Source organism: Oncorhynchus mykiss, chromosome 21, assembly GCF_057628025.1.
Source record: "Oncorhynchus mykiss isolate SJ-2025 chromosome 21, ASM5762802v1, whole genome shotgun sequence".
NCBI classification, from domain to species: domain Eukaryota; kingdom Metazoa; phylum Chordata; class Actinopteri; order Salmoniformes; family Salmonidae; genus Oncorhynchus; species Oncorhynchus mykiss.
Window position 1 is genome coordinate 45,565,872 of NC_143042.1, and position 22,674 is coordinate 45,588,545.

At 40.7% G+C, this 22,674-nt stretch overlaps 1 protein-coding gene across 1 annotated transcript; it reads left to right on the top strand.

The window, feature by feature from the left end:
* The first annotated feature begins 142 nt into the window (after positions 1 to 142).
* LOC110500679 (receptor-type tyrosine-protein phosphatase H) lies at positions 143 to 13,383 on the top strand. The gene is made up of 13 exons (XM_036958129.2): positions 143 to 710; positions 2,070 to 2,165; positions 2,284 to 2,346; positions 3,161 to 3,249; positions 3,542 to 4,151; positions 4,362 to 4,619; positions 4,848 to 5,105; positions 5,386 to 5,512; positions 10,983 to 11,131; positions 11,518 to 11,778; positions 12,061 to 12,330; positions 12,521 to 12,618; positions 12,999 to 13,383. The coding sequence occupies exons 3-13, from the start codon at positions 2,316 to 2,318 to the stop codon at positions 13,089 to 13,091; spliced, it is 2,244 nt and encodes a 747-aa protein (XP_036814024.2). The 5' UTR covers positions 143 to 710; positions 2,070 to 2,165; positions 2,284 to 2,315; the 3' UTR covers positions 13,092 to 13,383.
* Positions 13,384 to 22,674: the final 9,291 nt, after the last annotated feature.

A 22,674-nucleotide genomic window follows, 5' to 3' on the forward strand; every position in this document is an offset into this window, starting at 1 on the left:
ACAGGCGGCGTGGCACCTTTAATTGAGGAGGACGGGCTCATAGTAATGACTGGAATGGTATCGAAAACGGCAAACATGGTTTCTATGTGTTTGATACCATTCCCTCTATTCCAGCCTTTATTATGAGCCATCCTCCCCTCAGCAGCCTCCTGTGGCAAGAAATCTATTAGTGGTTTTGGCTCCGAATCACATTTTATACTTCACATACAGATTACTGCAGGTATAAAAGGTGCTGTGAAATGCTTGTGGGAGCTCCCTCAGCAGTTCAGGACATTATCAGTTAATGACGACAAAAACAGTCAAGTTATAAATAACAAGTCATAGAAGAGGTAGTATTCATAGTAATAATGGACTATTAGTATTTACAAATATAAAGTGGGTAGTGTCTTGGTCACGCAGTGGAATAATGTTAAATTGTATGCTGTTGGACTTCTTGAGAACCCTTCTTCAGTCGCCTGAGGTTTTAGGGGCGCTGTTACCTTCAACACTGCGGTGGTGGTGTGACTGGACCATACCCGGTCATCTGTGACGTGCACACCAAGGAACTTGAAGCCTTTGAACCTCTCCACTGCAGCCCGTCGCCCCTTCACCCCGTTTCCTGTAGTCCACCATCAACTCCTTGGTTTTACTGTCATTGAGACCGAGGCTGTTTTCCTCGCACCTCTCTGCCAGGACTCTTGACCACCTCCCTGTAGGCTGTTACGTCTGCGGTAAGGCCCACCACTATAGTATCGTCAGCAAACTTAAATGGTGTTGGAGTCATGGGTGTACAAGTAGCACAGAAATGGGCTGAGTACTAGTAATTCGCGGGTGAGCGGTTTGTTCACCCGCACCCACCTGCAGTAGCTAAAGATCCATCCGCAACCACCCGACACACTATGCGATAAAGTGAAAATCTGAAGCCCGCACTGGACCCAAAACCTCAAATATGGAAAATGCGCAGTAGCCTACAGAATGCGGGGGAAAAAAATGGCCAGGATTTCAAAAATAGGTCTATGTTTCTGTTTTACATTTTTGCCAACTCTCAGGCCGTGAAACACTAATCACTGCACACCTTATCTAACGCGCATTGAAAAGTACTGCTTTTATTCTTCTAATTAGTCCATTATAGTCAGTGCATTAACTTTTCAACTGTGCTCCAAATCGTTTTGAAATCGGAGCATCTGCGACTGCAATTGAACATCACGAGCGAACCTCTATCCTGTCTTGCTTCAACGGTGAAATGCGGAACATTGAAGCATATAATTGGTGAAGTTATGTTACGGATCAAGGGGATTGGATGCATGTTTTAAAGAAACAACCCTCAAGATTAGAGTGGAAATTAATGGCGATAAAGGTTCTATCACTGAGTTTAAAACTAAAAAAAAACGTATGTACAATGTTGTCAACAAAATTAGGTTGCTGTTACTCCCGCCCCTAATTGCAGAATGCAGCCTTTTGACAGCATATTTAATCCACACTAGCAAAAGTGATTTTGGTGATTGGCATTTAGGCTGTGACAGACCCAGAGTGTTTTAGCAGGGACGTTTGGTACAGTGACCTGATTTGGAACTATGAAAAATAATTTAGTCAAACAGGTTATGAACCCAAAAGTGTACATTTTATTCTAGAGGGTGGACAATAAATAGAAACATAATTTAGTTTAGTGTGTAGGGGCAGATTTGTCATATTTAGTCTGATCAGTGGAATAATTGTCATTCTTAACAATGAGCAACAATATAGGGTCATTCCTGTGCTTGTCATCAAGAACACTACTGTTATTCCCCACACTTATTTTATAGTTCCACTTCCCAATGTTGCCAGTGTTATCACATATTTGAAATCTGATGTGACTACTTGTCTTTGTAAATTAATTATATGAGGCTATGTATTTTTGCAGCCATTCATGGACAGTTTTGAATAAGCCATACAAATAAGCATGGGATATTAAATGCTCTAGGAATCAAATATAATTTGACATGTTAGGGGGACTCAACTTGTTCACGTCAATGTGTTTTCCAATAATACTCTGAATACTCCAATGACACTCCCTGTGAGTCTTCTCTCTCATCCTCTCATTCTGAATGCAGTCCGTGTGTCCATATTCAAATGAGAGCGAGACGTTGCCTACACAGGTGTAAAGACCAAATGCTGCGTCCGCAGTTGGTTTGTTCTCACTCCTTTTGGTAAGTTTTGGGATATTGATTAACCTCTTCAGTTCATCTTGGATACGTTTAGTGGATTTCAACAGCTGTTTGTCTGATTTAAATGTATTCCCGTGTGAATATCTAAAACGGTGACCAGAACAAAGAAGTCTGAATCGTTCCAGTCGAAGGATGGGCAGGATTCAACACCTGATATTATGGGGTGAGCTCAAGTCTTGCGTTTCACAAATGTATTGTTTTTCATGTGTTGATTAAAGGTCTACAGAAAGGTGAACCTTTTTAGGGTCTAAAAAACAAACAATCATTAAGTAAGTTCTACCAACAAGGGAAGCAAAACTAACATGGAAAGCAGATATTGTATTTGGCAGGTTATTAAACCAGAAAGAAAGGCGCAAGAGTGAGAATTGTTTCATTCTTTTTAATAAAAAATGTTCAAGTGACATTTACAATGGATATTCTGTTTGGAAAAAATATATCCCAAACTTCCTGGACTAGCATTCCCTCATATGCAAACTCATGCAAAAACATCCCATCAAACAAATCTAATGGCACCCAGTTGTAGACATGGAATAACAGTGGTGTCAGTTTACTTACCTTTTGAATCAATAGTGCTGATTTTGGAACAGTTTTGCCTTCTAGATCACAATGAACATGATTACATGGGCAGGGGGAACCTGATCCTAGATCAGCACTCCTACACTGAGACACTTGATATGGCCCCTGATCTAGGCTCAGGTCCCCCGTGTCCATGTAATTATAATCAATATGATGTAAAAGGCTAAATTAATCCTATATCAGCATTTATATTCTGATATGCATTATGAGTATGGCCGTGAATGATACACAGGTGCTAAAAATCAAATCAGTCAAATTTTAACATGACTTTTAGCCTTGCATTATAAAGTTTGCTGAATAGGATCATTGATTATCATACTGAAACTGAAAATGACTGTAAGCTGTATATGAATGTTAACTCAAAATCATATTCAGAAGTCTTCCTCGTTCCCTCCTTCCAGCTGTGTTGGTGGTGTGTTGTGTAGCTGAGAGACAGTACTTCTTCCAGTCCAACTCCTCCACTTGGGAACAGGCCAGGCTACACTGCCAGGTAGAACACTAAAATATGGAAACATCTTTATTGTCCCCATGGGACACTTTTCCTGGACACACAGACTTCTTGTACGCAATGTAAAACAGAAGTGTCCAATGTGTGCAGGCTTTTGTCAACCTCAACCTAGCTTTAAAACGCCTGGTTAAACCAGTGACTCGATTGAGGACAATGATTAGATGATGATGTTATCAAATATTATTGCTGGACTGGAACAGAAGCTGGCACACATTGTGGCCCTCTAGGACCAGTACTGACCCAATATAACCTGATATTATCCTTGTCCTATTAGGTGTGCTACAAGGAGATGGTGAGCCTGACCCCTGAAAACATCCAGCAACTTGCCCAGAACCTGACCTCTTCTTACTGGATCGGCCTCCGCAAAACCATGAACAACGGCTCCTTCCCCTGGTCCCGCTGGTCCAACGGAAACCCCCTCGCCTTCCAGAACTGGTACCCCGGTCGCCCCATACTCTCCAAGCCCAAGAATCCTGTGAACATCTTTAACAACTACTATTCCATCCGCCCCAATTACTGTGGGTGTTGCTGCACCAATAACAGCAACTCTACCAGCGTTCCCCCGGTAACTACTGTTAATAGTAGCTACCATGGTACTGACTTCGGTAACTCTACAGATGACCTTTTCACAGGAAAGGTAAACATGACTGCATCGTCAACGAAGACACCAGCCGTGACAAAGATGACGTCTGTCATGACGGGATCAACGTTCTTTACTGGAGTTACTGGTGGCATCAATGGCACCAATATGACTAGTGGGAACAATGGGACGAATGAAACTGAGACAGACGTGTACATTGAGGAGCCTTGCATAGCCATGCTCAGTTTTGGACTTTGGTTCGATAAAATCTGCTCAGAGCTTCTTCCTTATATCTGCTATGAAGGTAGGGGGGTGGTTTTAAAAAAATACAAATGTTTCTAATTTACTGAGATGTTCCCTTGAAGTGGACTGAGATGTTGATGTTTGGGGTGCATAACGTACTGATAAACATATTGATGTGTTTTCTTTGACTTGCACCCCTTTCCCCCTCTTTCTCTTTCCCCCTCACCCCAACCCACCCCAATCAACAACCGCATCTCACCTGTGTATGTAGACCGTTTCTACGGTAATGCCACCATGACCAACAAGACACTACACAGCGCGACTCTGAGCTGGACCCGTGGGCCTGGTGACATCAGCGGATACAGGATAGAGGTCAAGTCCACTGACTACAACCTGACCCTAAACCACAGCAGTCTGAACCAGACCTATGACCTTTCTAACCTCACCGCCGGAACCCAGTACAGAGTCCAGGTGTTCCCCATTAAGTGTGGAAGAGACCTCAACCCACAGAACGTCTCCTTCTACACCAGTGAATATGGGGAATACCACTAGTAGCAAATGTTAATGTTGAATAGGGCCACTACAGCTGCTGTTGTTGCTACTGTTCCACTACTTCTAATACTAGTAGTTGTAGAGATCCTAGACAGATATATTTGTTTACCGGTAGATATTTATTATGATATTACTGTAACAATATGAAGACATCGATATCAATGATGACGATTATGCTAACTACTGATCATGAATTCTCTCTCAGAGCCTGGCGTGATCCAAAAACTCAATGTCGCCAATGTCTCAGAAACAAGCATCTTCCTGACCTGGTTCGCTCCTGAGGGCAACCATGACTTGTACAACATTCAGGTGAGGGGTGAACCCGACCTGAAAATGACCACACGCACAGAGAGCGCCCTGGTCAAAGGCCTGATACCAGGAGGGCTTTACACGTTTGAGGTCAATGCCGAGGTGGAGGACAAGTCCATCGAGGGAGATCGGCTGCATATCCCCTCCTACACCAGTGAGTCAGAGCACTGTTGTTGTTTTTCCTATGCAAATGTTTAACTTGTTTTCCTAGAGGACCATTTCCATAGGGGAAACTGTAAATAATAAGACTTTCTGTTTCAAGTTCCATTTGAATTTCATTCCATTGAGAAAGTTAATGTAATTTGATTTGAAAAGTTCAGTTTTATACATTTATATTTGCAGTTAAGAATTTGTTCTTAACTGACTTGCCAAGTTAAATAAAATAAAAATGTTCAGTGCAGCTCACACACACTGATCTGTCCTTTCCCCTTCAGAACCAGGAATGGTGTCAAACTTAAAGCCGACGGCTCTTACTAATGACAGTGTCCAATTCCAATGGGAACCGCCGACAGGTAACACCTCTGGGTACAGAGCGTACGCCTGGAGAGAAGGAAACAACGGGTATGTAGGCTGCTATAGAAACGTCATCAAGTATGTAGGCTGCTATAGAAACATCAAGTATGTAGGCTGCTATAGAAACGTTATCAAGTGTGTAGGCTGCTATAGAAACGTTATCAAGTATGTAGGCTGCTATAGAAACGTTATCAAGTATGTAGGCTGCTATAGAAACGTTATCAAGTATGTAGGCTGCTATAGAAACGTTATCAAGTATGTAGGCTGCTATAGAAACGTTATCAAGTATGTAGGCTGCTATAGAAACGTTATCAAGTATGTAGGCTGCTATAGAAACGTTATCAAGTATGTAGGCTGCTATAGAAACGTTATCAAGTATGTAGGCTGCTATAGAAACGTTATCAAGTATGTAGGCTGCTATAGAAACATCAAGTATGTAGGCTGCTATAGAAACATCAAGTATGTAGGCTGCTATAGAAACATCAAGTATGTAGGCTGCTATAGAAACGTTATCAAGTATGTAGGCTGCTATAGAAACGTTATCAAGTATGTAGGCTGCTATAGAAACGTTATCAAGTATTTTGGCTGCTATAGAAATGTTATCAAGTATATAGGCTGCTATAGAAACGTTATCAAGTATATAGGCTGCTATAGAAACGTTATCAAGTATGTAGGCTGCTATAGAACCGTTATCAATTATGTAGGCTGCTATAGAACGTTAACAAGTATGTGGGCTACTATAGAACGTTACCAAGTACCGTAATTGCTGGACTATTAAGCGCACCTGAATATAAACCGCACCCACTGAATTATTAAAAAATATGTATTTTGTACATAAATAAGCTGCACATGTCTATAAACCGCAGGTGCCTACTGGTACATTGAAACAAATGAACTTTACACAGCCTTTAAACGAAACACGGCTTGTAACAAAAATAAATAGGCTTTAACGAAACACGGCTTGTAACAAAAATTAAAACAGTAGCCTACCAAGAAAGTCATTGGTCACTATCTTCCTCCTCCTGTTCACTGAAACCACTGAAGTCATCTCCTTCGGTGTCGGAGTTGAATAACCTCAGAATTGCTTCATCCGATGTTGGGTCGTTTTCATTGTCGCTCTCGTCACTTTCATCCGGAGGCAAATACCCCGCTGAGCTCATGCTGCCCCTTCAACACGCAGCAGTCCAGCCTTTCGAAACACATTGATGATAGTGGATTTTTTGACAATGCTCCACGCTGTCAGGACCCACTGGCAGACTTGACCATAAGATGCTCTTCGCCTGCGGCCCGTTTTAGTGAATGATTTCTCCCCACTTGTCATCCAAGCCTCCCACTGAACAAGGAGCGCCACCTTAAATGCACGATTTACACTGATGATGAGTGGCTGCAAATACTTTGGGCCATCTGCTTTTCTTCCCTCTGAATGCTTTTGTTGTCTTTTTGCACTGAGTCAGTTCCTCACGCTGCTGTTTCCAACGTCTTATCATCGACTCATTAAGGCCAAGCTCCCGTGCAGCAGCTCTATTTCCTTTTCCAACAGCCAGATTTATCGCCTTCAACTTGAAAGCTGCATCATATGCATTTCTCAGTGTCTTTGCCATGATGAGGGTGACAAAATTACTACCGTAATCAGAATGATGGGAAGTTTAAGCGCGCTCGATTTACGTCACATTATGTAACGGTGCTCAGATTTTTTGGCGGCATGAATCTTGTGAAAGCGGGAAAAATCCATAAATTAGCCGCGTCATTGTATAAACCGCGAGGTTCAAAGTGTGGGAATAAAGTAGCGGTTTATAGTCCGGAAATTACGGTATGTTGTTTACTATAGACATGTTATCAAGTATATAGACTGGAAGTCAGGACTCCCTTGAAAACAGTGGCAATTGTTACTGGGTGCAGTATCCTGGCTAACTAAATAAAATGAATGAATGAGGAGACTATAGAAACTGTATCCAGTATTTTTGGCCGCTATAGAACGTTAACAAGTCGTAGCTCAAAACAAACGGCAAATAAAATGTTTGGTCACATGCACATGGTTAGCAGATGTTATTGCGTGTAGCAAAATGCTTCTAGTGCTTCTAGTTCCCGACAGTGCACCAATAAATAACATGTCATCTAAAAATTCCACAACAACTACCTAATACACACAACTCTAAGTAAAGGAATATAATAAGTATACACACATAAACTCAGCAAAACAAGAAATGTCGACTGCGTTTTATTTTCAGCAAACTTCACATGTAAATATTTGTATGAACATAAGATTCAACAACTGAGACATAAACTAAACAAGTTCCACAGACGTGTGAAAGATTAGTGGAATCTGAGTAGCTGGACAGAAAGGATGACTGACGGTGAAGGTGAACAGGTGGTCACGGGTCAGGTGACAGAGGAATGGGTGAGACTGAGGCAGGAATTCCTTTAACCATAAAGTGGTATATTTACTGCGTAGTGTGGATTCATGGATGCACATAACTTCTGGATCAGATGGAGTTAAGGAAGAGAAAGCAGCGAGATCAGGCCATGGCGGTTTCCTCCTTTTATGGAGTTGAGATCTGTCTGACATTTCCACCTGACCTAATTAAAGCGCCCCTAGCCCAGCTGAGCAAGTGGCCATGAATTAAATGATTCTTCCACCAACTCCATGGGCCTTTTCTACAATGTGACTAACAGAAATTGAATAATGTGTCCCTGAAGAAGGGGGGGTCAAAATCAAAAGTAACAGATTTGCCAGTTCTTGCTGTGAGATGTTACCCCACTCTTCCACCAAGGCACCTGCAAGTTCCCGGACATTTCTGGGGGGAATGGCCCCAGCCCTCACCCTCCGATCCAACAGGTCCCAGACGTGCTCAATGGGATTGAGATCTGGGGCTCTTCGCTGGCCTTGGCAGAACACTGACATTCCTGTCATGCAGGAAATCACGCACAGAACGAGCAGTATGGCTGATGGCATTGTCATACTGGAGTGTCATGTCAGGATGAGCCTGCAGGAAGGGTACCACATGAGGGAGGAGGAAGTCTTCCCTGTAACGCACAGCAACAAGCTCAGTCCATTGAGCACGTTAACGCGCACAACAAGCTCAGTCCAATGATGCTGTGACACATCGCCCCAGACCATAATGGACCCGCCACCTCCAAATCAATCCCGCTCCAGAGTACAGGCCTCGGTGTAACGCTCATTCTTTCGACGATAAACGCGAATCTGACCCATCACCCCTGGTGAGACAAAACCGCAACTTGTCAGTGAAGAGCACATTTTGCCAGTTCTGTCTGGTCCAGTGACGGTGGGTTTGTGCCCATAGGCGACGTTGTTGCCGGTGATGTCTGGTGAGGACCTGCCTAACAACCGGCCTACAAGACCTGAGTCCAGCTTCTCTCAGCCTATTGATGGACAGTCTGAGCACTGATGGAGGGATAGTGCGTTCTTGAAGTAACTCTGGCAGTTGTTGCGATCCTGTACCTGTCTCGCAGGTGTGATGTTCGGATGTACCGATCCTGTGCAGGTGTTGTTACACGTGGTCTGCCACAGCGAGGACGGTCAGCTGTCCATCCTGTCTCCCTGTAGCTCTGTCTTAGGCGTCTCACAGTACGGATATTGAAATGTATTGCCCTGGCCACATCTCCAGTCCTCATGCCTCCTTGCAGTATGCCTAAGGCACATTCACACAGATAAGCAGGGAACCTGGACATCTTTCTTTTGGTGTTTTTCAGAGTCAGTAGAAAGGCCTCTTTAGTGTCCTAAGTTTTCATAACTGTGACCTTAATTGCCTACCGTCTGTAAGCTGTTAGTGTCTTAACGACCGTTCCCCAGGTGCATGTTCATTAATGCGTGTAGGGGGCAGTATTTTCATTTTTGGCTAAAATACATACCCATTTGAAAATGCCTATTTCTCAGCACCAGGAACTAGAATATGCATATATTGTCAGATTAGGATAGAAAACATTCTAAAGTTTCCAAAACTGTAAAAAATATTGTCTGTGAGTATAACAGAACTGATATTGCAGGCGAAAACCTGAGGAAAATCCAATCAGGAAGTGTCTCTTATTTTGAAACCTCTCTGTTCCTATGCATGCTTATCCTCCATTTAAAGGGATATCAACCAGATTCATTTTTCTGTGGCTTCCCTAAGGTGTCAACAGTCTAGACATAGTTTCAGGCTTTTATTTTTAAAAATGAGCGTGAAAGATCACATTGCGTAAGTGGATAGGTGGGGGCTCTCAGAGTGAGTTTTGCGCTACAGAGTAAAGCGGCCATTGTTTCTCCCGGTGTTATTGAAAAACCTACACACCCGGTTGATATATTATCGAATATATATTTTAAAAACAACCTGAGGATTGATTATAAAAAAACGTTTGACATGTTTCTGTGGACATTATGGATATTATTTGGAATATACGTCTGCGTTGTCGTGACCTATCTTTCCTCTGGATTTCTGAACATAACGCGACAAACAAACAAACGGAGTTATTTTGGGTATAAAAATAATCTTTATGGAACAAAAGGAACATTTGTTGTGTAACTGGGAGTCTCGTGAGTGAAAACATCCGAAGATCATCAAAAGTAAACGATTCATTTGATTGCTTTTATGATTTTCGTGACCTAGATACTTAATGCTTAGTGTACATAATGTTATGTTATGCTATCGATAAACTTACACAAACGCTTGGATTGCTTTTGCTGTAAAGCATAATTTCAAAATCTGAGACGACAGGTGATTAACAAAAGGCTCAGCTGTGTTTTGCAATATTGCACTTGTGATTTCATGAATATGAATATTTTTTTGTAATATTATTTGACTGTGGCGCTATGCTATTCAGAAAATGATCCCGCTAACGGGATGGGTAGCGTCAAGAAGTTCATTAATAGTTTATGATTCATTGAACAAGCATGGGAAACAGAGTTTAAACCCTTTACAATGAAGATCTGTGAAGTTATTTGGATTTTTACGAATTATCTTTTGAAAGACAGGGTCTTGGAAAAAAGGACCTTTCATTTTTTGCTGAGTACAGAAATAAATTGATGAGCAATGACAGAGCGGCATAGGCAAGATGCAATAGATGGTATAAAATACAGTGTGTATAAATAAATATATATATATATATATATTAGATGAGTAATGCAAGATATGTAAACATTAAAGTGACTAGTGATCCATTTATTAAAGTGGCTAAAGATTTAAGTCTGTATGTAGGCAGCAGCCTCTCTGATTTAGTTATGGCTGTTTAACAGTCTGATGGCCTTGAGATAGAAGCTGTTTTTCAGTCTCTCGGTCCCAGCTTTGCCATTTGACTTTCTACTGCTAATTCTTTCATAAATAAACAGACCCAACTGTTGCATCATGGGAACAGTCAGAACATGCATGTAAAAATGGCATGCAAATTCACATAGAAATGTAATGTATAGAACACACTCCATTACCCTGCTTTATGGAACAGAGAACAGACTCTGAACTACAGTGTATGACAAAGACGCATGTGAACAGGATTGACACAAGGCCATTGTTTATTTTGAGTATAGAACGGTTGACATATTCAGGCTGGAACGGACATACACGACTCTGATGGTGGGGAACCAGTCGCCAGGTGCCAAGATCTGGCTGAGCGTTGTGGCACTGGTGCCCGACGGATCGGTTGAGGGAGAACCCAGCAAAGTGATTGGCCGCACCAGTGAGTATGGACAGATGATAATGGTGTAAGGTGAAATTACCCCTGGACACACTGATCGGGGGTCAGTTTTGCATTTCCCCCACTAATGGTTAAGGTTGGGGAGGCGAAGCTGATCCTAGACCCGTACCTGGGGGAAACTTCTTGCCGGAGTGACGATAATGAGGCATTAGTTCATTGAGAGGGTGGTTGATTGGGTAGTGGATTTATTTGGTGGTTGATTGGTAAGGTGGATAGTATTTTTGTGAATGGTGTATAATAACTGAATATTATTATAGCAATAGCCTAATCATTTCACACTACCATTATTATTCTCAATTTGTCACTTTTATATCTTTCTGTTGTCTCACATTCATCCTTCTCTCCCTCTTTCCCTTTCTCCCCCATAGCTCCAGGTGAAGTTACAAACTTACTGCTGGACATTACTGAGGACACCATCAGAGTGTCCTGGACACCTCCTCAGGGAAACTACGAGACATTCAGTGTTCAGCTCAAGCTAAACGCTTCTAACAAGGAAGTGGAAACAGAGAATACAACTAACAGTCAACTCTCATTCACCAAGCTAAAGGCAGGAGCTGAATATTTAGTGACAGTCACCACTCTGAATGGGTATCTCAAGAGTTACCCAATTTCCACTGCAAATTTCACTCGTGAGTTACTAGTTAATCTTTCTCTCTTTGAATAGATGAACACATTCCATCAATATTGATACATAGCAGTAGTATAAAAATACAAGAAAGACATTTAGACTTTTTATTGTTGACATCTAGTCAATATTCTTCCTACAATGTACAGTGTCAAAGGGCAACAGCTGATGTGAATTTCAAAAGCTTTTGACCTTTGAGAGGTTTTTCACTTTGAAATGTATGATTTTCCCTTCTACTTTTAAGTCACTCCTCTCTCTATCGTTCTTCCCTGTCTCCTTCCCTTAGTTCCTCTCCCACCGCAATCAGCCCAAATCAATTCCTTCAATAAGAGTCATGTCACCCTGTCATGGAAAGCCCCCGTGGCATCCCAAGGTGTACAAATAATGTACCTGGTGAAATACATAACTGAATTCTGGAATGATACGCAGACGTACGAGACACACGCAACCAACTATACATTTCATGAGTTGCATGCTGGGACCAATTACACCTTCGAAGTACGAGTGAAGGCGGGAACCCAGGAAAGCCAGCCCGTCCAAACATCACAGACCACAAGTAAATTACTCACCACATCAGACATATGTACATGTTGTTGAAATATCTTGCTTACATATCTCATAATGATCGGTGACAATGTTTGTTGTGGGTGACCTTTCTTCATCACTCCCTTACATTACATCTTAACTCACATGGATCTCTCTCTCGCTCGCTCTCTCTTTCCCTTCTCTTCCCCCCTCTCTGCCAGGTGCTACGGTGAGAGTTCGAACTATGACTATGGCGTGTTCCTCCAGCGAACCTTCCATCTGTGAGGATAGTGGCACACGGACAGAGGTCCTGCAAAATGTGAGGTCCTCACAACATCCTCCAATCACAGTACATTCATCACCAGATCCTCCAATCACGTTACATTCATCACCACATCCTCCAATCACATGACATGTATAGTGTAGTCATTTTTAGCAGCTGCTCCTATCCAGAGCCACATACAATGAATTGGTAAAACAACCACATAGCAGGATAATTGCACGAAAAATAGTTTTGTAAAAAGCTGCAATGAGCAACAGTAGTTAGTGAGAATATAGAGAAAAATACGTACAGAAGTTCAGTCAGATGTTTTCCTCCATCACATACCGAATAAATCAAAAGGAATATATTGTCTTACACGTTGAATACAAAACAAGTTTTTGTTCTGTATTTTTATGTCTGTACTTTTTTTGTTACAGTTGATTAGCCATTTCCGCAAGTGGTTCAGCAAGATGGAAAATGAAACTTTGGTTGATAAGGTGTTCTGGGAACTGGAGTGGCGAGGGGCATAATTACACACACACACACACACACACACACCACACACCACACACAATCACAATCTATTCAATATAATTTCTTAGTCAAGATTAAGATGAATTGTATTTTGATAATAATAAATTCTAACAATAGATAAATGAAAAGTTGGATGTGTGCCAAGAATGTATGTGTTTTGAATTTCTTGTCTATCCTTGTTTTCCTTGTTTTCAGGATGTGATGTATGTTTTACAAATGCATTTTAGTAAGGTATTTTCTCTGACCAAATTACTGAATAAAAAGCTGACTGTCTTGGTGTGCATTATATACAGTATATATATCTTTTTTTTCTTACTAGTGTTTTCGTTAAAACTAGGTTTTTGCATCTCGATCAAGAAGGCACCTGATGTTAAGGATGGATATGTGTTGGAAGTTGGTTATTCAATTCAACATCTTTGCTGGATGTTGGACCCCCAGCAAGCATGTGACAATAGTTTTTTACATGTATTTTTTATTTAATTGGTCGGCCATGTTAGGCGGGGCAGTGGATTACTATTGTATGGTTGCTCAATGTTGAAAATGTAATTGTATCCACTCAGATCCGTTGATGTCCTTCCTATAGGTAGTTGTTGTAGTTGTTAATTACTATAGCTGTCTATTAATATAGCTTTGTATCTATTGTAATGGACAGCTATAGTAAAACGGCTATAGTGCGAGGTAGAACCTTCAGAATAAGCTGGCCTGTGGCTTGCTGACACCTATCTCCTGTTTGAGAGACAAGGCAACCTCCAGAGTATTTGACATAATGCGCGGTGATGGGAATAGTCTAAAACCGGAAAGAAACGGGAAGAAATGTGATAAACGTGATACACAAACATAACAGCAGAGAAGAGGCTGTATCACATCAGGCCGTGATTGGGAGTCGACTGTAAGAAGGAAGAGGTTGGAACGGCTAAGCATAGGGTCCAGTCAGATACTCTAGATAGTAGACACTTTTGGCAAATACATATGTCAAAGAAGATAAGGCTTTCAAAAATTGTTTTTGCATAACCTAATTTGTTGAACAGGGTTGTTCAAAAGGTACTAAACACTGGTGCACATATCTGTGTCTGTCCCATTTCATAGAGGACGAGAATAGGAGAGGACACAAAAAAAAGTTGGGAGGATAGCAAAGGAGAAGAGGGCAAGGGACAGGTAATCCTTCACACTGTGTCACAGGTTGTGCTGTCTGGTTCAGTCTGCTTTCCAACAGAGACAGGGAGACATTCACCTTTCATCAGCACAATACTCCAAAACACAAGGCTAAATATACACCAACGTTGCTTACCAAGATGACATTGAATGTTCCAGTTTTTATTTAAATCGGCTAAACAATCTATAGTAATCTAAAATTGCCGTTTAACAATGATCGACAACCAACATGACAGAGTTTGAAGAATTTTCAAATGAATAATGTGTAAATATTGTACAATCTAGGTGTGCAAAGCTCTTAGAGACTTACCTAGAAAGACTCACAGCTGTAATTGATGCCAAAGTAATTCTAACATGTATTGACTCAGGGGTTGTGAATACTTTTGTTAATGAGATATTTCTGTAATTCATAAAAATAAAAATGGGTGAGAAATTCTATTTAATCCATTTTGAATTCAAGCTCTAGCAAAATGTGGAATAAGTCAAGGTGTATGAATACTTCCCGAAGGAATCAATACATTATATATATATATATACAGTGCCTTGCGAAGGTATTCGGCCCCCTTGAACTTTGCGACCTTTTGCCACATTTCAGGCTTCAAACATAAAGATATAAAACTGTATTTTTTTGTGAAGAATCAACAACAAGTGGGACACAATCATGAAGTGGAATGACATTTATTGGATATTTCAAACTTTTTTAACAAATCAAAAACTGAAAAATTGGGCGTGCAAAATTATTCAGCCCCTTTACTTTCAGTGCATCAAACTCTCTCCAGAAGTTCAGTGAGGATCTCTGAATGATCCAATGTTGACCTAAATGACTAATGATGATAAATACAATCCACCTGTGTGTAATCAAGTCTCCGTATAAATGCACCTGCACTGTGATAGTCTCAGAGGTCCGTTAAAAGCGCAGAGAGCATCATGAAGAACAAGGAACACACCAGGCAGGTCCGAGATACTGTTGTGAAGAAGTTTAAAGCCGGATTTGGATACAAAAATATTTCCCAAGCTTTAAACATCCCAAGGAGCACTGTGCAAGCGATAATATTGAAATGGAAGGAGTATCAGACCACTGCAAATCTACCAAGACCTGGCCGTCCCTCTAAACTTTCAGCAAATACAAGGAGAAGACTGATCAGAGATGCAGCCAAGAGGCCCATGATCACTCTGGATGAACTGCTGAGGTGGGAGACTCTGTCCATAGGACAACAATCAGTCGTATATTGCACAAATCTGGCCTTTATGGAAGAGTGGCAAGAAGAAAGCCATTTCTTAAAGATATCCATAAAAAGTGTCGTTTAAAGTTTGCCACAAGCCACCTGGGAGACACACCAAACATGTGGAAGAAGGTGCTCTGGTCAGATGAAACCAAAATTGAACTTTTTGGCAACAATACAAAACGTTATGTTTGGCGTAAAAGCAACACAGCTGAACACACCATCCCCACTGTCAAACATGGTGGTGGCAGCATCATGGTTTGGGCCTGCTTTTCTTCAGCAGGGACAGGGAAGATGGTTAAAATTGATGGGAAGATGGATGGAGCCAAATACAGGACCATTCTGGAAGAACACCTGATGGAGTCTGCAAAAGACCTGAGACTGGGACGGAGATTTGTCTTCCAACAAGACAATGATCCAAAACAAAGCAAAATCTACAATGGAATGGTTCAAAAATAAACATATCCAGGTGTTAGAATGGCCAAGTCAAAGTCCAGACCTGAATCCAATCGAGAATCTGTGGAAAGAACTGAAAACTGCTGTTCACAAATGCTCTCCATCCAACCTCACTGAGCTCGAGCTGTTTTGCAAGGAGGAATGGGGAAAAAAATTCAGTCTCTCGATGTGCAAAACTGATAGACATACCCCAAGCGACTTACAGCTGTAATCGCAGCAAACGGTGGCGCTACAAAGTATTAACTTAAGGGGGCTGAATAATTTTGCACGCCCAATTTTTCAGTTTTTGATTTGTTAAAAAAGTTTGAAATATCCAATAAATGTCGTTCCACTTCATGATTGTGTCCCACTTGTTGTTGATTCTTCACAAAAAAATACAGTTTTATATCTTTATGTTTGAAGCCTGAAATGTGGCAAAAGGTCGCAAAGTTTAAGGGGGCCGAATACTTTCGCAAGGCACTGTAACTACATGTAATGTGACCTTGGTATGCACCGTGACCATCACCACTATAAACTGTCAATAAATGGTTGGATAAAGATAAGCGAAAGGACAAATACATGAGTCTATGGCTGTCCCTGACTAAAAAAAAATATTGTTGAACCGAAAGTTCTTTCGACCAATTTATTGAACATTTTTAAACTTGTATTTTTCCGTATATAGACACACCCTATGTGTTTGAATAAAATCAACTTTATTCATTGAGCTTGTCTGATGCTTAAAGCTTACGGTTTGATGAAATAAGACAAATGCATCGAGAGTGCGCCACGAGATATAGATAAAAAGAAGAAAAAACCTTAACTGTTCTCATGCTGGCTTTCACAGATTCTGATGTTACTCTCCAGAAGTTGCCGGTGGTAGGCTACGCGTGTAGTCGGCCAACTTTCTCATGTGGAATGACAATTTATTTGACAATTTCTACCAATCTGCTTGCCAGTTATGGTTTTTATATGCACATTTTCATTAAACAGTTTAATTTAATTTATAATAACGTCTTCATATCTCAAAATCATTGCAATGTGTTTAATCAACATTTTATCCAATTCTAAATTAAAATTATAAACCTTTGCCAAATATGCAAAAATAGCCTGCAAAGAGCCAAAAAATAAAAACATTGCTATTTGCACAAGGGATAAGAAGCAGTGCTTGACTTTGGCAGGAGCTCACCGGAGCTGAGTAACCTCACCTCAAACGTTCTACTGCTTGAGCTCCTGTCATCAGGGCATGACATGTTTCCCTTTCACGCTGAGTTGTTATGGAAAGGGAGATAGCTGGAAAGTTTTTCTAATGCATTGAGGAACTGTTGTAATTTTCAATGGATGTAAAAATAGACTTTGTTTGCTTGCTGTTTGAGCTGAAGAAAACATTACTTTGAGAATTACTTTGTACATTAATATTAGTTTGACAATTAAGGGGTTCAGTCCAGTGTTGTGTTTCCCCTTTTCTTTAATATTTATCTTTAATAATTGGTAGTTCTAAGTACTTATTTCCCCTGTTTTTTTTTTTTTTTCTCCACGGTATTTAACAGTGGTACACAATAGGAGAGAGACACATAATATCTCCTTTCGTCGTTAATATCAACCATAAAGGAAAAGGGCAAAGTACGAGAGTCATGCTATTAATTATCCAAAGCAGGGATGGAGAGTGAGCTAGTGAGGTAGACTGGTCAATACATATACTGAACATGTAACCACAGTAATGGTGGCCAGTAAATCAATGACTAAAAATTTAATATTGACAAATGAAACAGAAATTGTAGACCTTTAATCTTTTCCAACAGATCCAACAGTGCAAAATTATTCAGCCCCTTTAAGTTAATACTATGTAGCGCCACCTTTTGCTGCGATTACAGCTGTAAGTCGCTTGGGGTATGTCTCTATCAGTTTTGCACATCGAGAGACTGAAATTCTTTCCCATTCCTCCTTGCAAAACAGCTCGAGCTCAGTGAGGTTGGATGGAGAGCATTTGTGAACAGCAGTTTTCAGTTCTTTCCACAGATTCTCGATTGGATTCAGGTCTGGACTTTGACTTGGCCATTCTAACACCTGGATATGTTTATTTTTGAACCATTCCATTGTAGATTTTGCTTTATGTTTTGGATCATTGTCTTATTGGAAGACAAATCTCCATCCCAGTCTCAGGTCTTTTGCAGACTCCATCAGGTTTTCTTCCAGAATGGTCCTGTATTTGGCTCCATCCATCTTCCCATCAATTTTAACCATCTTCCCTGTCCCTGCTGAAGAAAAGCAGGCCCAAACCATGATGCTGCCACCACCATGTTTGACAGTGGGGATGGTGTGTTCAGCTGTGTTGCTTTTACGCCAAACATAACGTTTTGCATTGTTGCCAAAAAGTTCCATTTTGGTTTCATCTGACCAGAGCACCTTCTTCCACATGTTTGGTGTGTCTCCCAGGTGGCTTGTGGCAAACTTTAAACGACACTTTTTATGGATATCTTTAAGAAATGGCTTTCTTCTTGCCACTCTTCCATAAAGGCCAGATTTGTGCAATATACGACTGATTGTTGTCCTATGGACAGTCTCCCACCTCAGCTGTAGATCTCTGCAGTTCATCCAGAGTGATCATGGGCCTCTTGGCTGCATCTCTGATCAGTCTTCTCCTTGTATGAGCTGAAAGTTTAGAGGGACGGCCAGGTCTTGGTAGATTTGCAGTGGTCTGATACTCCTTCCATTTCAATATTATCGCTTGCACAGTGCTCCTTGGTATGTTTAAAGCTTGGGAAATCTTTTTGTATCCAAATCCGGCTTTAAACTTCTTCACAACAGTATCTCGGACCTGCCTGGTGTGTTCCTTGTTCTTCATGATGCTCTCTGCGCTTTTAACGGACCTCTGAGACTATTACAGTGCAGGTGCATTTATACAGAGACTTGATTACACACAGGTGGATTGTATTTATCATCATTAGTCATTTAGGTCAACATTGGATCATTCAGAGATCCTCACTGAACTTCTGGAGAGAGTTTGCTGCACTGAAAGTAAAGGGGCTGAATAATTTTGCACGCCCAATTTTTCCGTTTTTGATTTGTTAAAAAAGTTTGAAATATCCAATAAATGTTGTTCCACTTCATGATTGTGTCCCACTTGTTGTTGATTCTTCACAAAAAAATACAGTTTTATATCTTTATGTTTGAAGCCTGAAATGTGGCAAAAGGTCGCAAAGTTCAAGGGGGCCGAATACTTTCGCAAGGCACTGTATGATGGCTGGTTACACAAAGAAAGGGTTTTGGGTTTTGAATGAAAGAGCGGGAAGACTGAGTAACAAAGGGAGAAGCTATGCTATCGTAAATACAGAATCTTATGCATTCTAAATAACTACCCATTTGGAGAAAAAAAATGCAAGGAATATTTATTCTGAGCTGCGGCTTCAATAGGTTGGTCGTGTTGCTCAACAGAGATCTTCCTTGTCCCCTGAAGAATGTCTCTGGTGGTAAACTGGATATATTATAGTATCGTTGTTGTGTGTTAGACTGGATACGTTGTCCGTCCTTTCCTAGCCCATGTTTACAGTTTTTGCGGCTAACTCAATCGGCTAGAAGGTATCACTTCTTTAGTGAATAAGAGTTCAAAGTTCCTACCAAGTTGCCATACTTTAAGCTCATGCTATATTCTGGCTGGTATAGTCGAAATTCATCCTTTCGGCGTGTTGATCGGCATCTTCATATTGAAATTTGATTCTAAATTCTTTAGGTTCTTGTCGTTCAACCAGAGCTCACGCTGAGGTTGGCTTAGTTCTGTAGGTGATCTTGCCCTTTTAACGCAGGGACCGCAAGTCCCCACGTCCTTGGAACAGAATATTGAATTTCCGTCAACGGGTTTATATAGTGGTGAAGAGAAGGGCGTGTTTCATAGTTTACAACCGATGTCTGTTCACTTGGGCGGGGCCTCTGAGTGAGCAGAGTTTACTCTATGACAAACCAATTCTCTCATTTTAGAAGCTAAAATTACATTTAAACTGCACAACAATTCCATATGAATCTGATAACTAGAATGTGTAGACTTTCCAAGATACAATTTATGTCATACCATCATTAGTAGTAATGTCTCAGACAACAACTGATCTGACATCATATTCATTTAGTACCAATGCATGTTTTCAACTGGTTGGATTACCGAAATATGGTTCCATTTCCCACCTTTTGATGTTACCAGACTCTATGTTAACAAAGGTTTTCCAAGAGTCAACTCTATAAAGTAGAGAGAGGAAAGGTATTTATGGGGGTCATAAACCTCCCCCAACAGGCCAATGTCATGACACCATTCATTATTGAAAATATAACTATCAAACTTGCATTACAAAGACCCCGCAGCTGAAGGTGTCCTGCTGCATGGTGGGAGTTATTTACCCTCCTTTCCACTTTATGTCCACCCAGTCATCTTTTCCATGGAAGGATCTTCTCATTTTGAAGTATTCTCTTTTTTATGTAAACATAATGGAATTCTGATTAGTTATAGGCAAATTAATACACAAGCCAAATTTGTATGCTGTTTTCCTTATATTCCTTATAATCTAGTAGTAATTTATTAGTAGAGGTAATGTCCTTTATGCCCCATTCTACACACAGCCTAAATTATAAGCACTAAACCATTTACAGGACAATAATAAAAGTAGCATTTTGGATCTAACAATATCACAGAGTGAATAAATGTATAGTTTGTAGACTTTAAGAAAAAAATATTAAGTGACAGTTTCATCAGTACGTGCTTAAAAAAAGTCCTATCACAAAGATCACAGATGACAGTGCCCACCAAATCTATGATAATAGAGAATGAATTGTAAGCACCAAAGTGTTTGTCAAAATAATATCTGAAAATGTCAGTTGAATATAATACTTCTATTTGCAATAGCAATTTATGATATATGCAGTTGAGGAATATTCCATGTACCAACACTACATGTAGGACAGACATAAGACATTCCCATATACAGTATTTTTTATTTTAACCTTTATTCAACCAGGTGAGCCAGTTGAGAACAAGTTCTCATTTACAACTGTGACCTGGCCAAGATAAAGCAAAGCAGTGTGACACAAACAACAACACAGAGTTACACATGGAGTAAACAAACGTACAGTCAATAACACAATAGAAAAGTCTATATACAGTGTGTGCAACTGAAGTAAGATTAAGGAGGTAAGGCAATAAATAGGCCGTAGTGGTGAAATAATTACAATTTCGCAAATAAACACTGGAGTGAGGTGTGCAGAAGATGAATGTGCAAGTAGAGATACTGTGGTGCAAAGGAGAAAAAAATATATATAAATAAAATAAATAACAATATGTGGATGAGGTAGTTGGATGGGCTATTTACAGATGGGCTACGTACAGGTGCTCTGCTCTGCTCTGATTGCTGATGCTTAAAGATAGTGAGGGAGATATGAGTCTCCAGCTTCAGTGATTTCTGCAATTCGTTCCAGTCACTGGCAGCAGAGAACTGGAAGGAAAGGCGGCCAAAGTAGGAATTGGCTTTGGGGGTGACCAGTGAAATTCATGTAACACCATGTGAGATGAAAATGGACAAACTAAAGGGTGTGCAATATGTAAGCCCACTCAGTGGACATTCTGGACCTGTTTGAAGTCACTAGGTCACACGACCAAGGAGCTATTGAAACTTTACATTTTGAAAAATTCATGTAAAATCTTGTGAGATGGAAATTAACAAACTAAAGGTTGTGCAATATAGAAGGGTAGTCAGTGGACATTCTGGACCTTGTTTGAAGTCAGTAGGTCACATGATCAAGGAGCTATTGAAATTTGAATGTAAAAAAGTTGTACTTTGTTTACGCTCCCTAACTAATTCAACTAGGAATACAAAATGCTGCTCACATTTCCACGTTTATTAGCTTTGGAAAGCGAATTAATGTCCAAATCGTGAAAATAAGACGTGCAATGTTGTGCGCAATTTTTCCAACATCATGACACTTATTTGGAGTCTGTGGTTCAAGTGGTTTGAAAGCGCGAATATCCGTCGAATATCCAACTTAAACTGTCTTTACCTCGGTTTCATATGCATACATTTGCGCGCAGGCCAGGAAGCCTATAAGCCTACTTCTATGCATGTGCATCCTTACTCCGACAATGAAAACGGGAAGACTGGAATAATAATATTGAATACATTAACAAATTCCCAGGAAATTATAGGAATTTCTATGTAATGTGTCATTGATATACACTTACAATCAAACGCAAACAATTTACACAAGTTGGCGGGAGAAAGCGCATTCTGGAAAGAGAAGTCCATTGTGCATCTGGGCATGGTCAATCGAGGTCTGCATTGGCCATGCAGCACTTACGGTGGGTGATACGGCCTCAACAGAAGTCAGGGCATTCATTCCTACTTCTTGAGCTTTGCGGAGCAGTGCCGAGCTGTTGTCAAGGAAGTGAGTTTGTTTTCTACAGGATGTACCGCCCTATACAGAGCCCTCCGCATTGTTGCAAAATGTGCCGATGTGGCACGGAGCTCGATGTGGCCTATGTCTGCCTCTGGAGGCTCCGCAATTGCATCACACCCTCCATATGGAGCCTCCGAACACATTTTCGGATCAAGCATAAATTGGTTTTTAGTCTAGGCCTCCGCAATGGATTAATCATTGGTTCTCAATCCTGGTCCTGGGACCCAAAAGGGGGCACATTTTAGTTTTTGCCCTAGCCCTACACACCTGAATCAAATTATCAAAGCCTTTTGAGTTGATCATTTGAGCTGTGTAGTGTTAGGGCAAAAACAAAAATGTG

What these genes read in the sequence shown, in the direction of transcription:
- LOC110500679 (XM_036958129.2), top strand. Translation starts at nt 2,316, where the DNA reads ATGGGCAGGATTCAACACCTGATATTATGGG. An exon ending in TCCTTATATCTGCTATGAAG is followed by an intron (nt 4,152 to 4,361) that starts GTAGGGGGGTGG and finishes CTGTGTATGTAG; the next exon opens with ACCGTTTCTACGGTAATGCC. An exon ending in GCATATCCCCTCCTACACCA is followed by an intron (nt 5,106 to 5,385) that starts GTGAGTCAGAGC and finishes TTTCCCCTTCAG; the next exon opens with AACCAGGAATGGTGTCAAAC.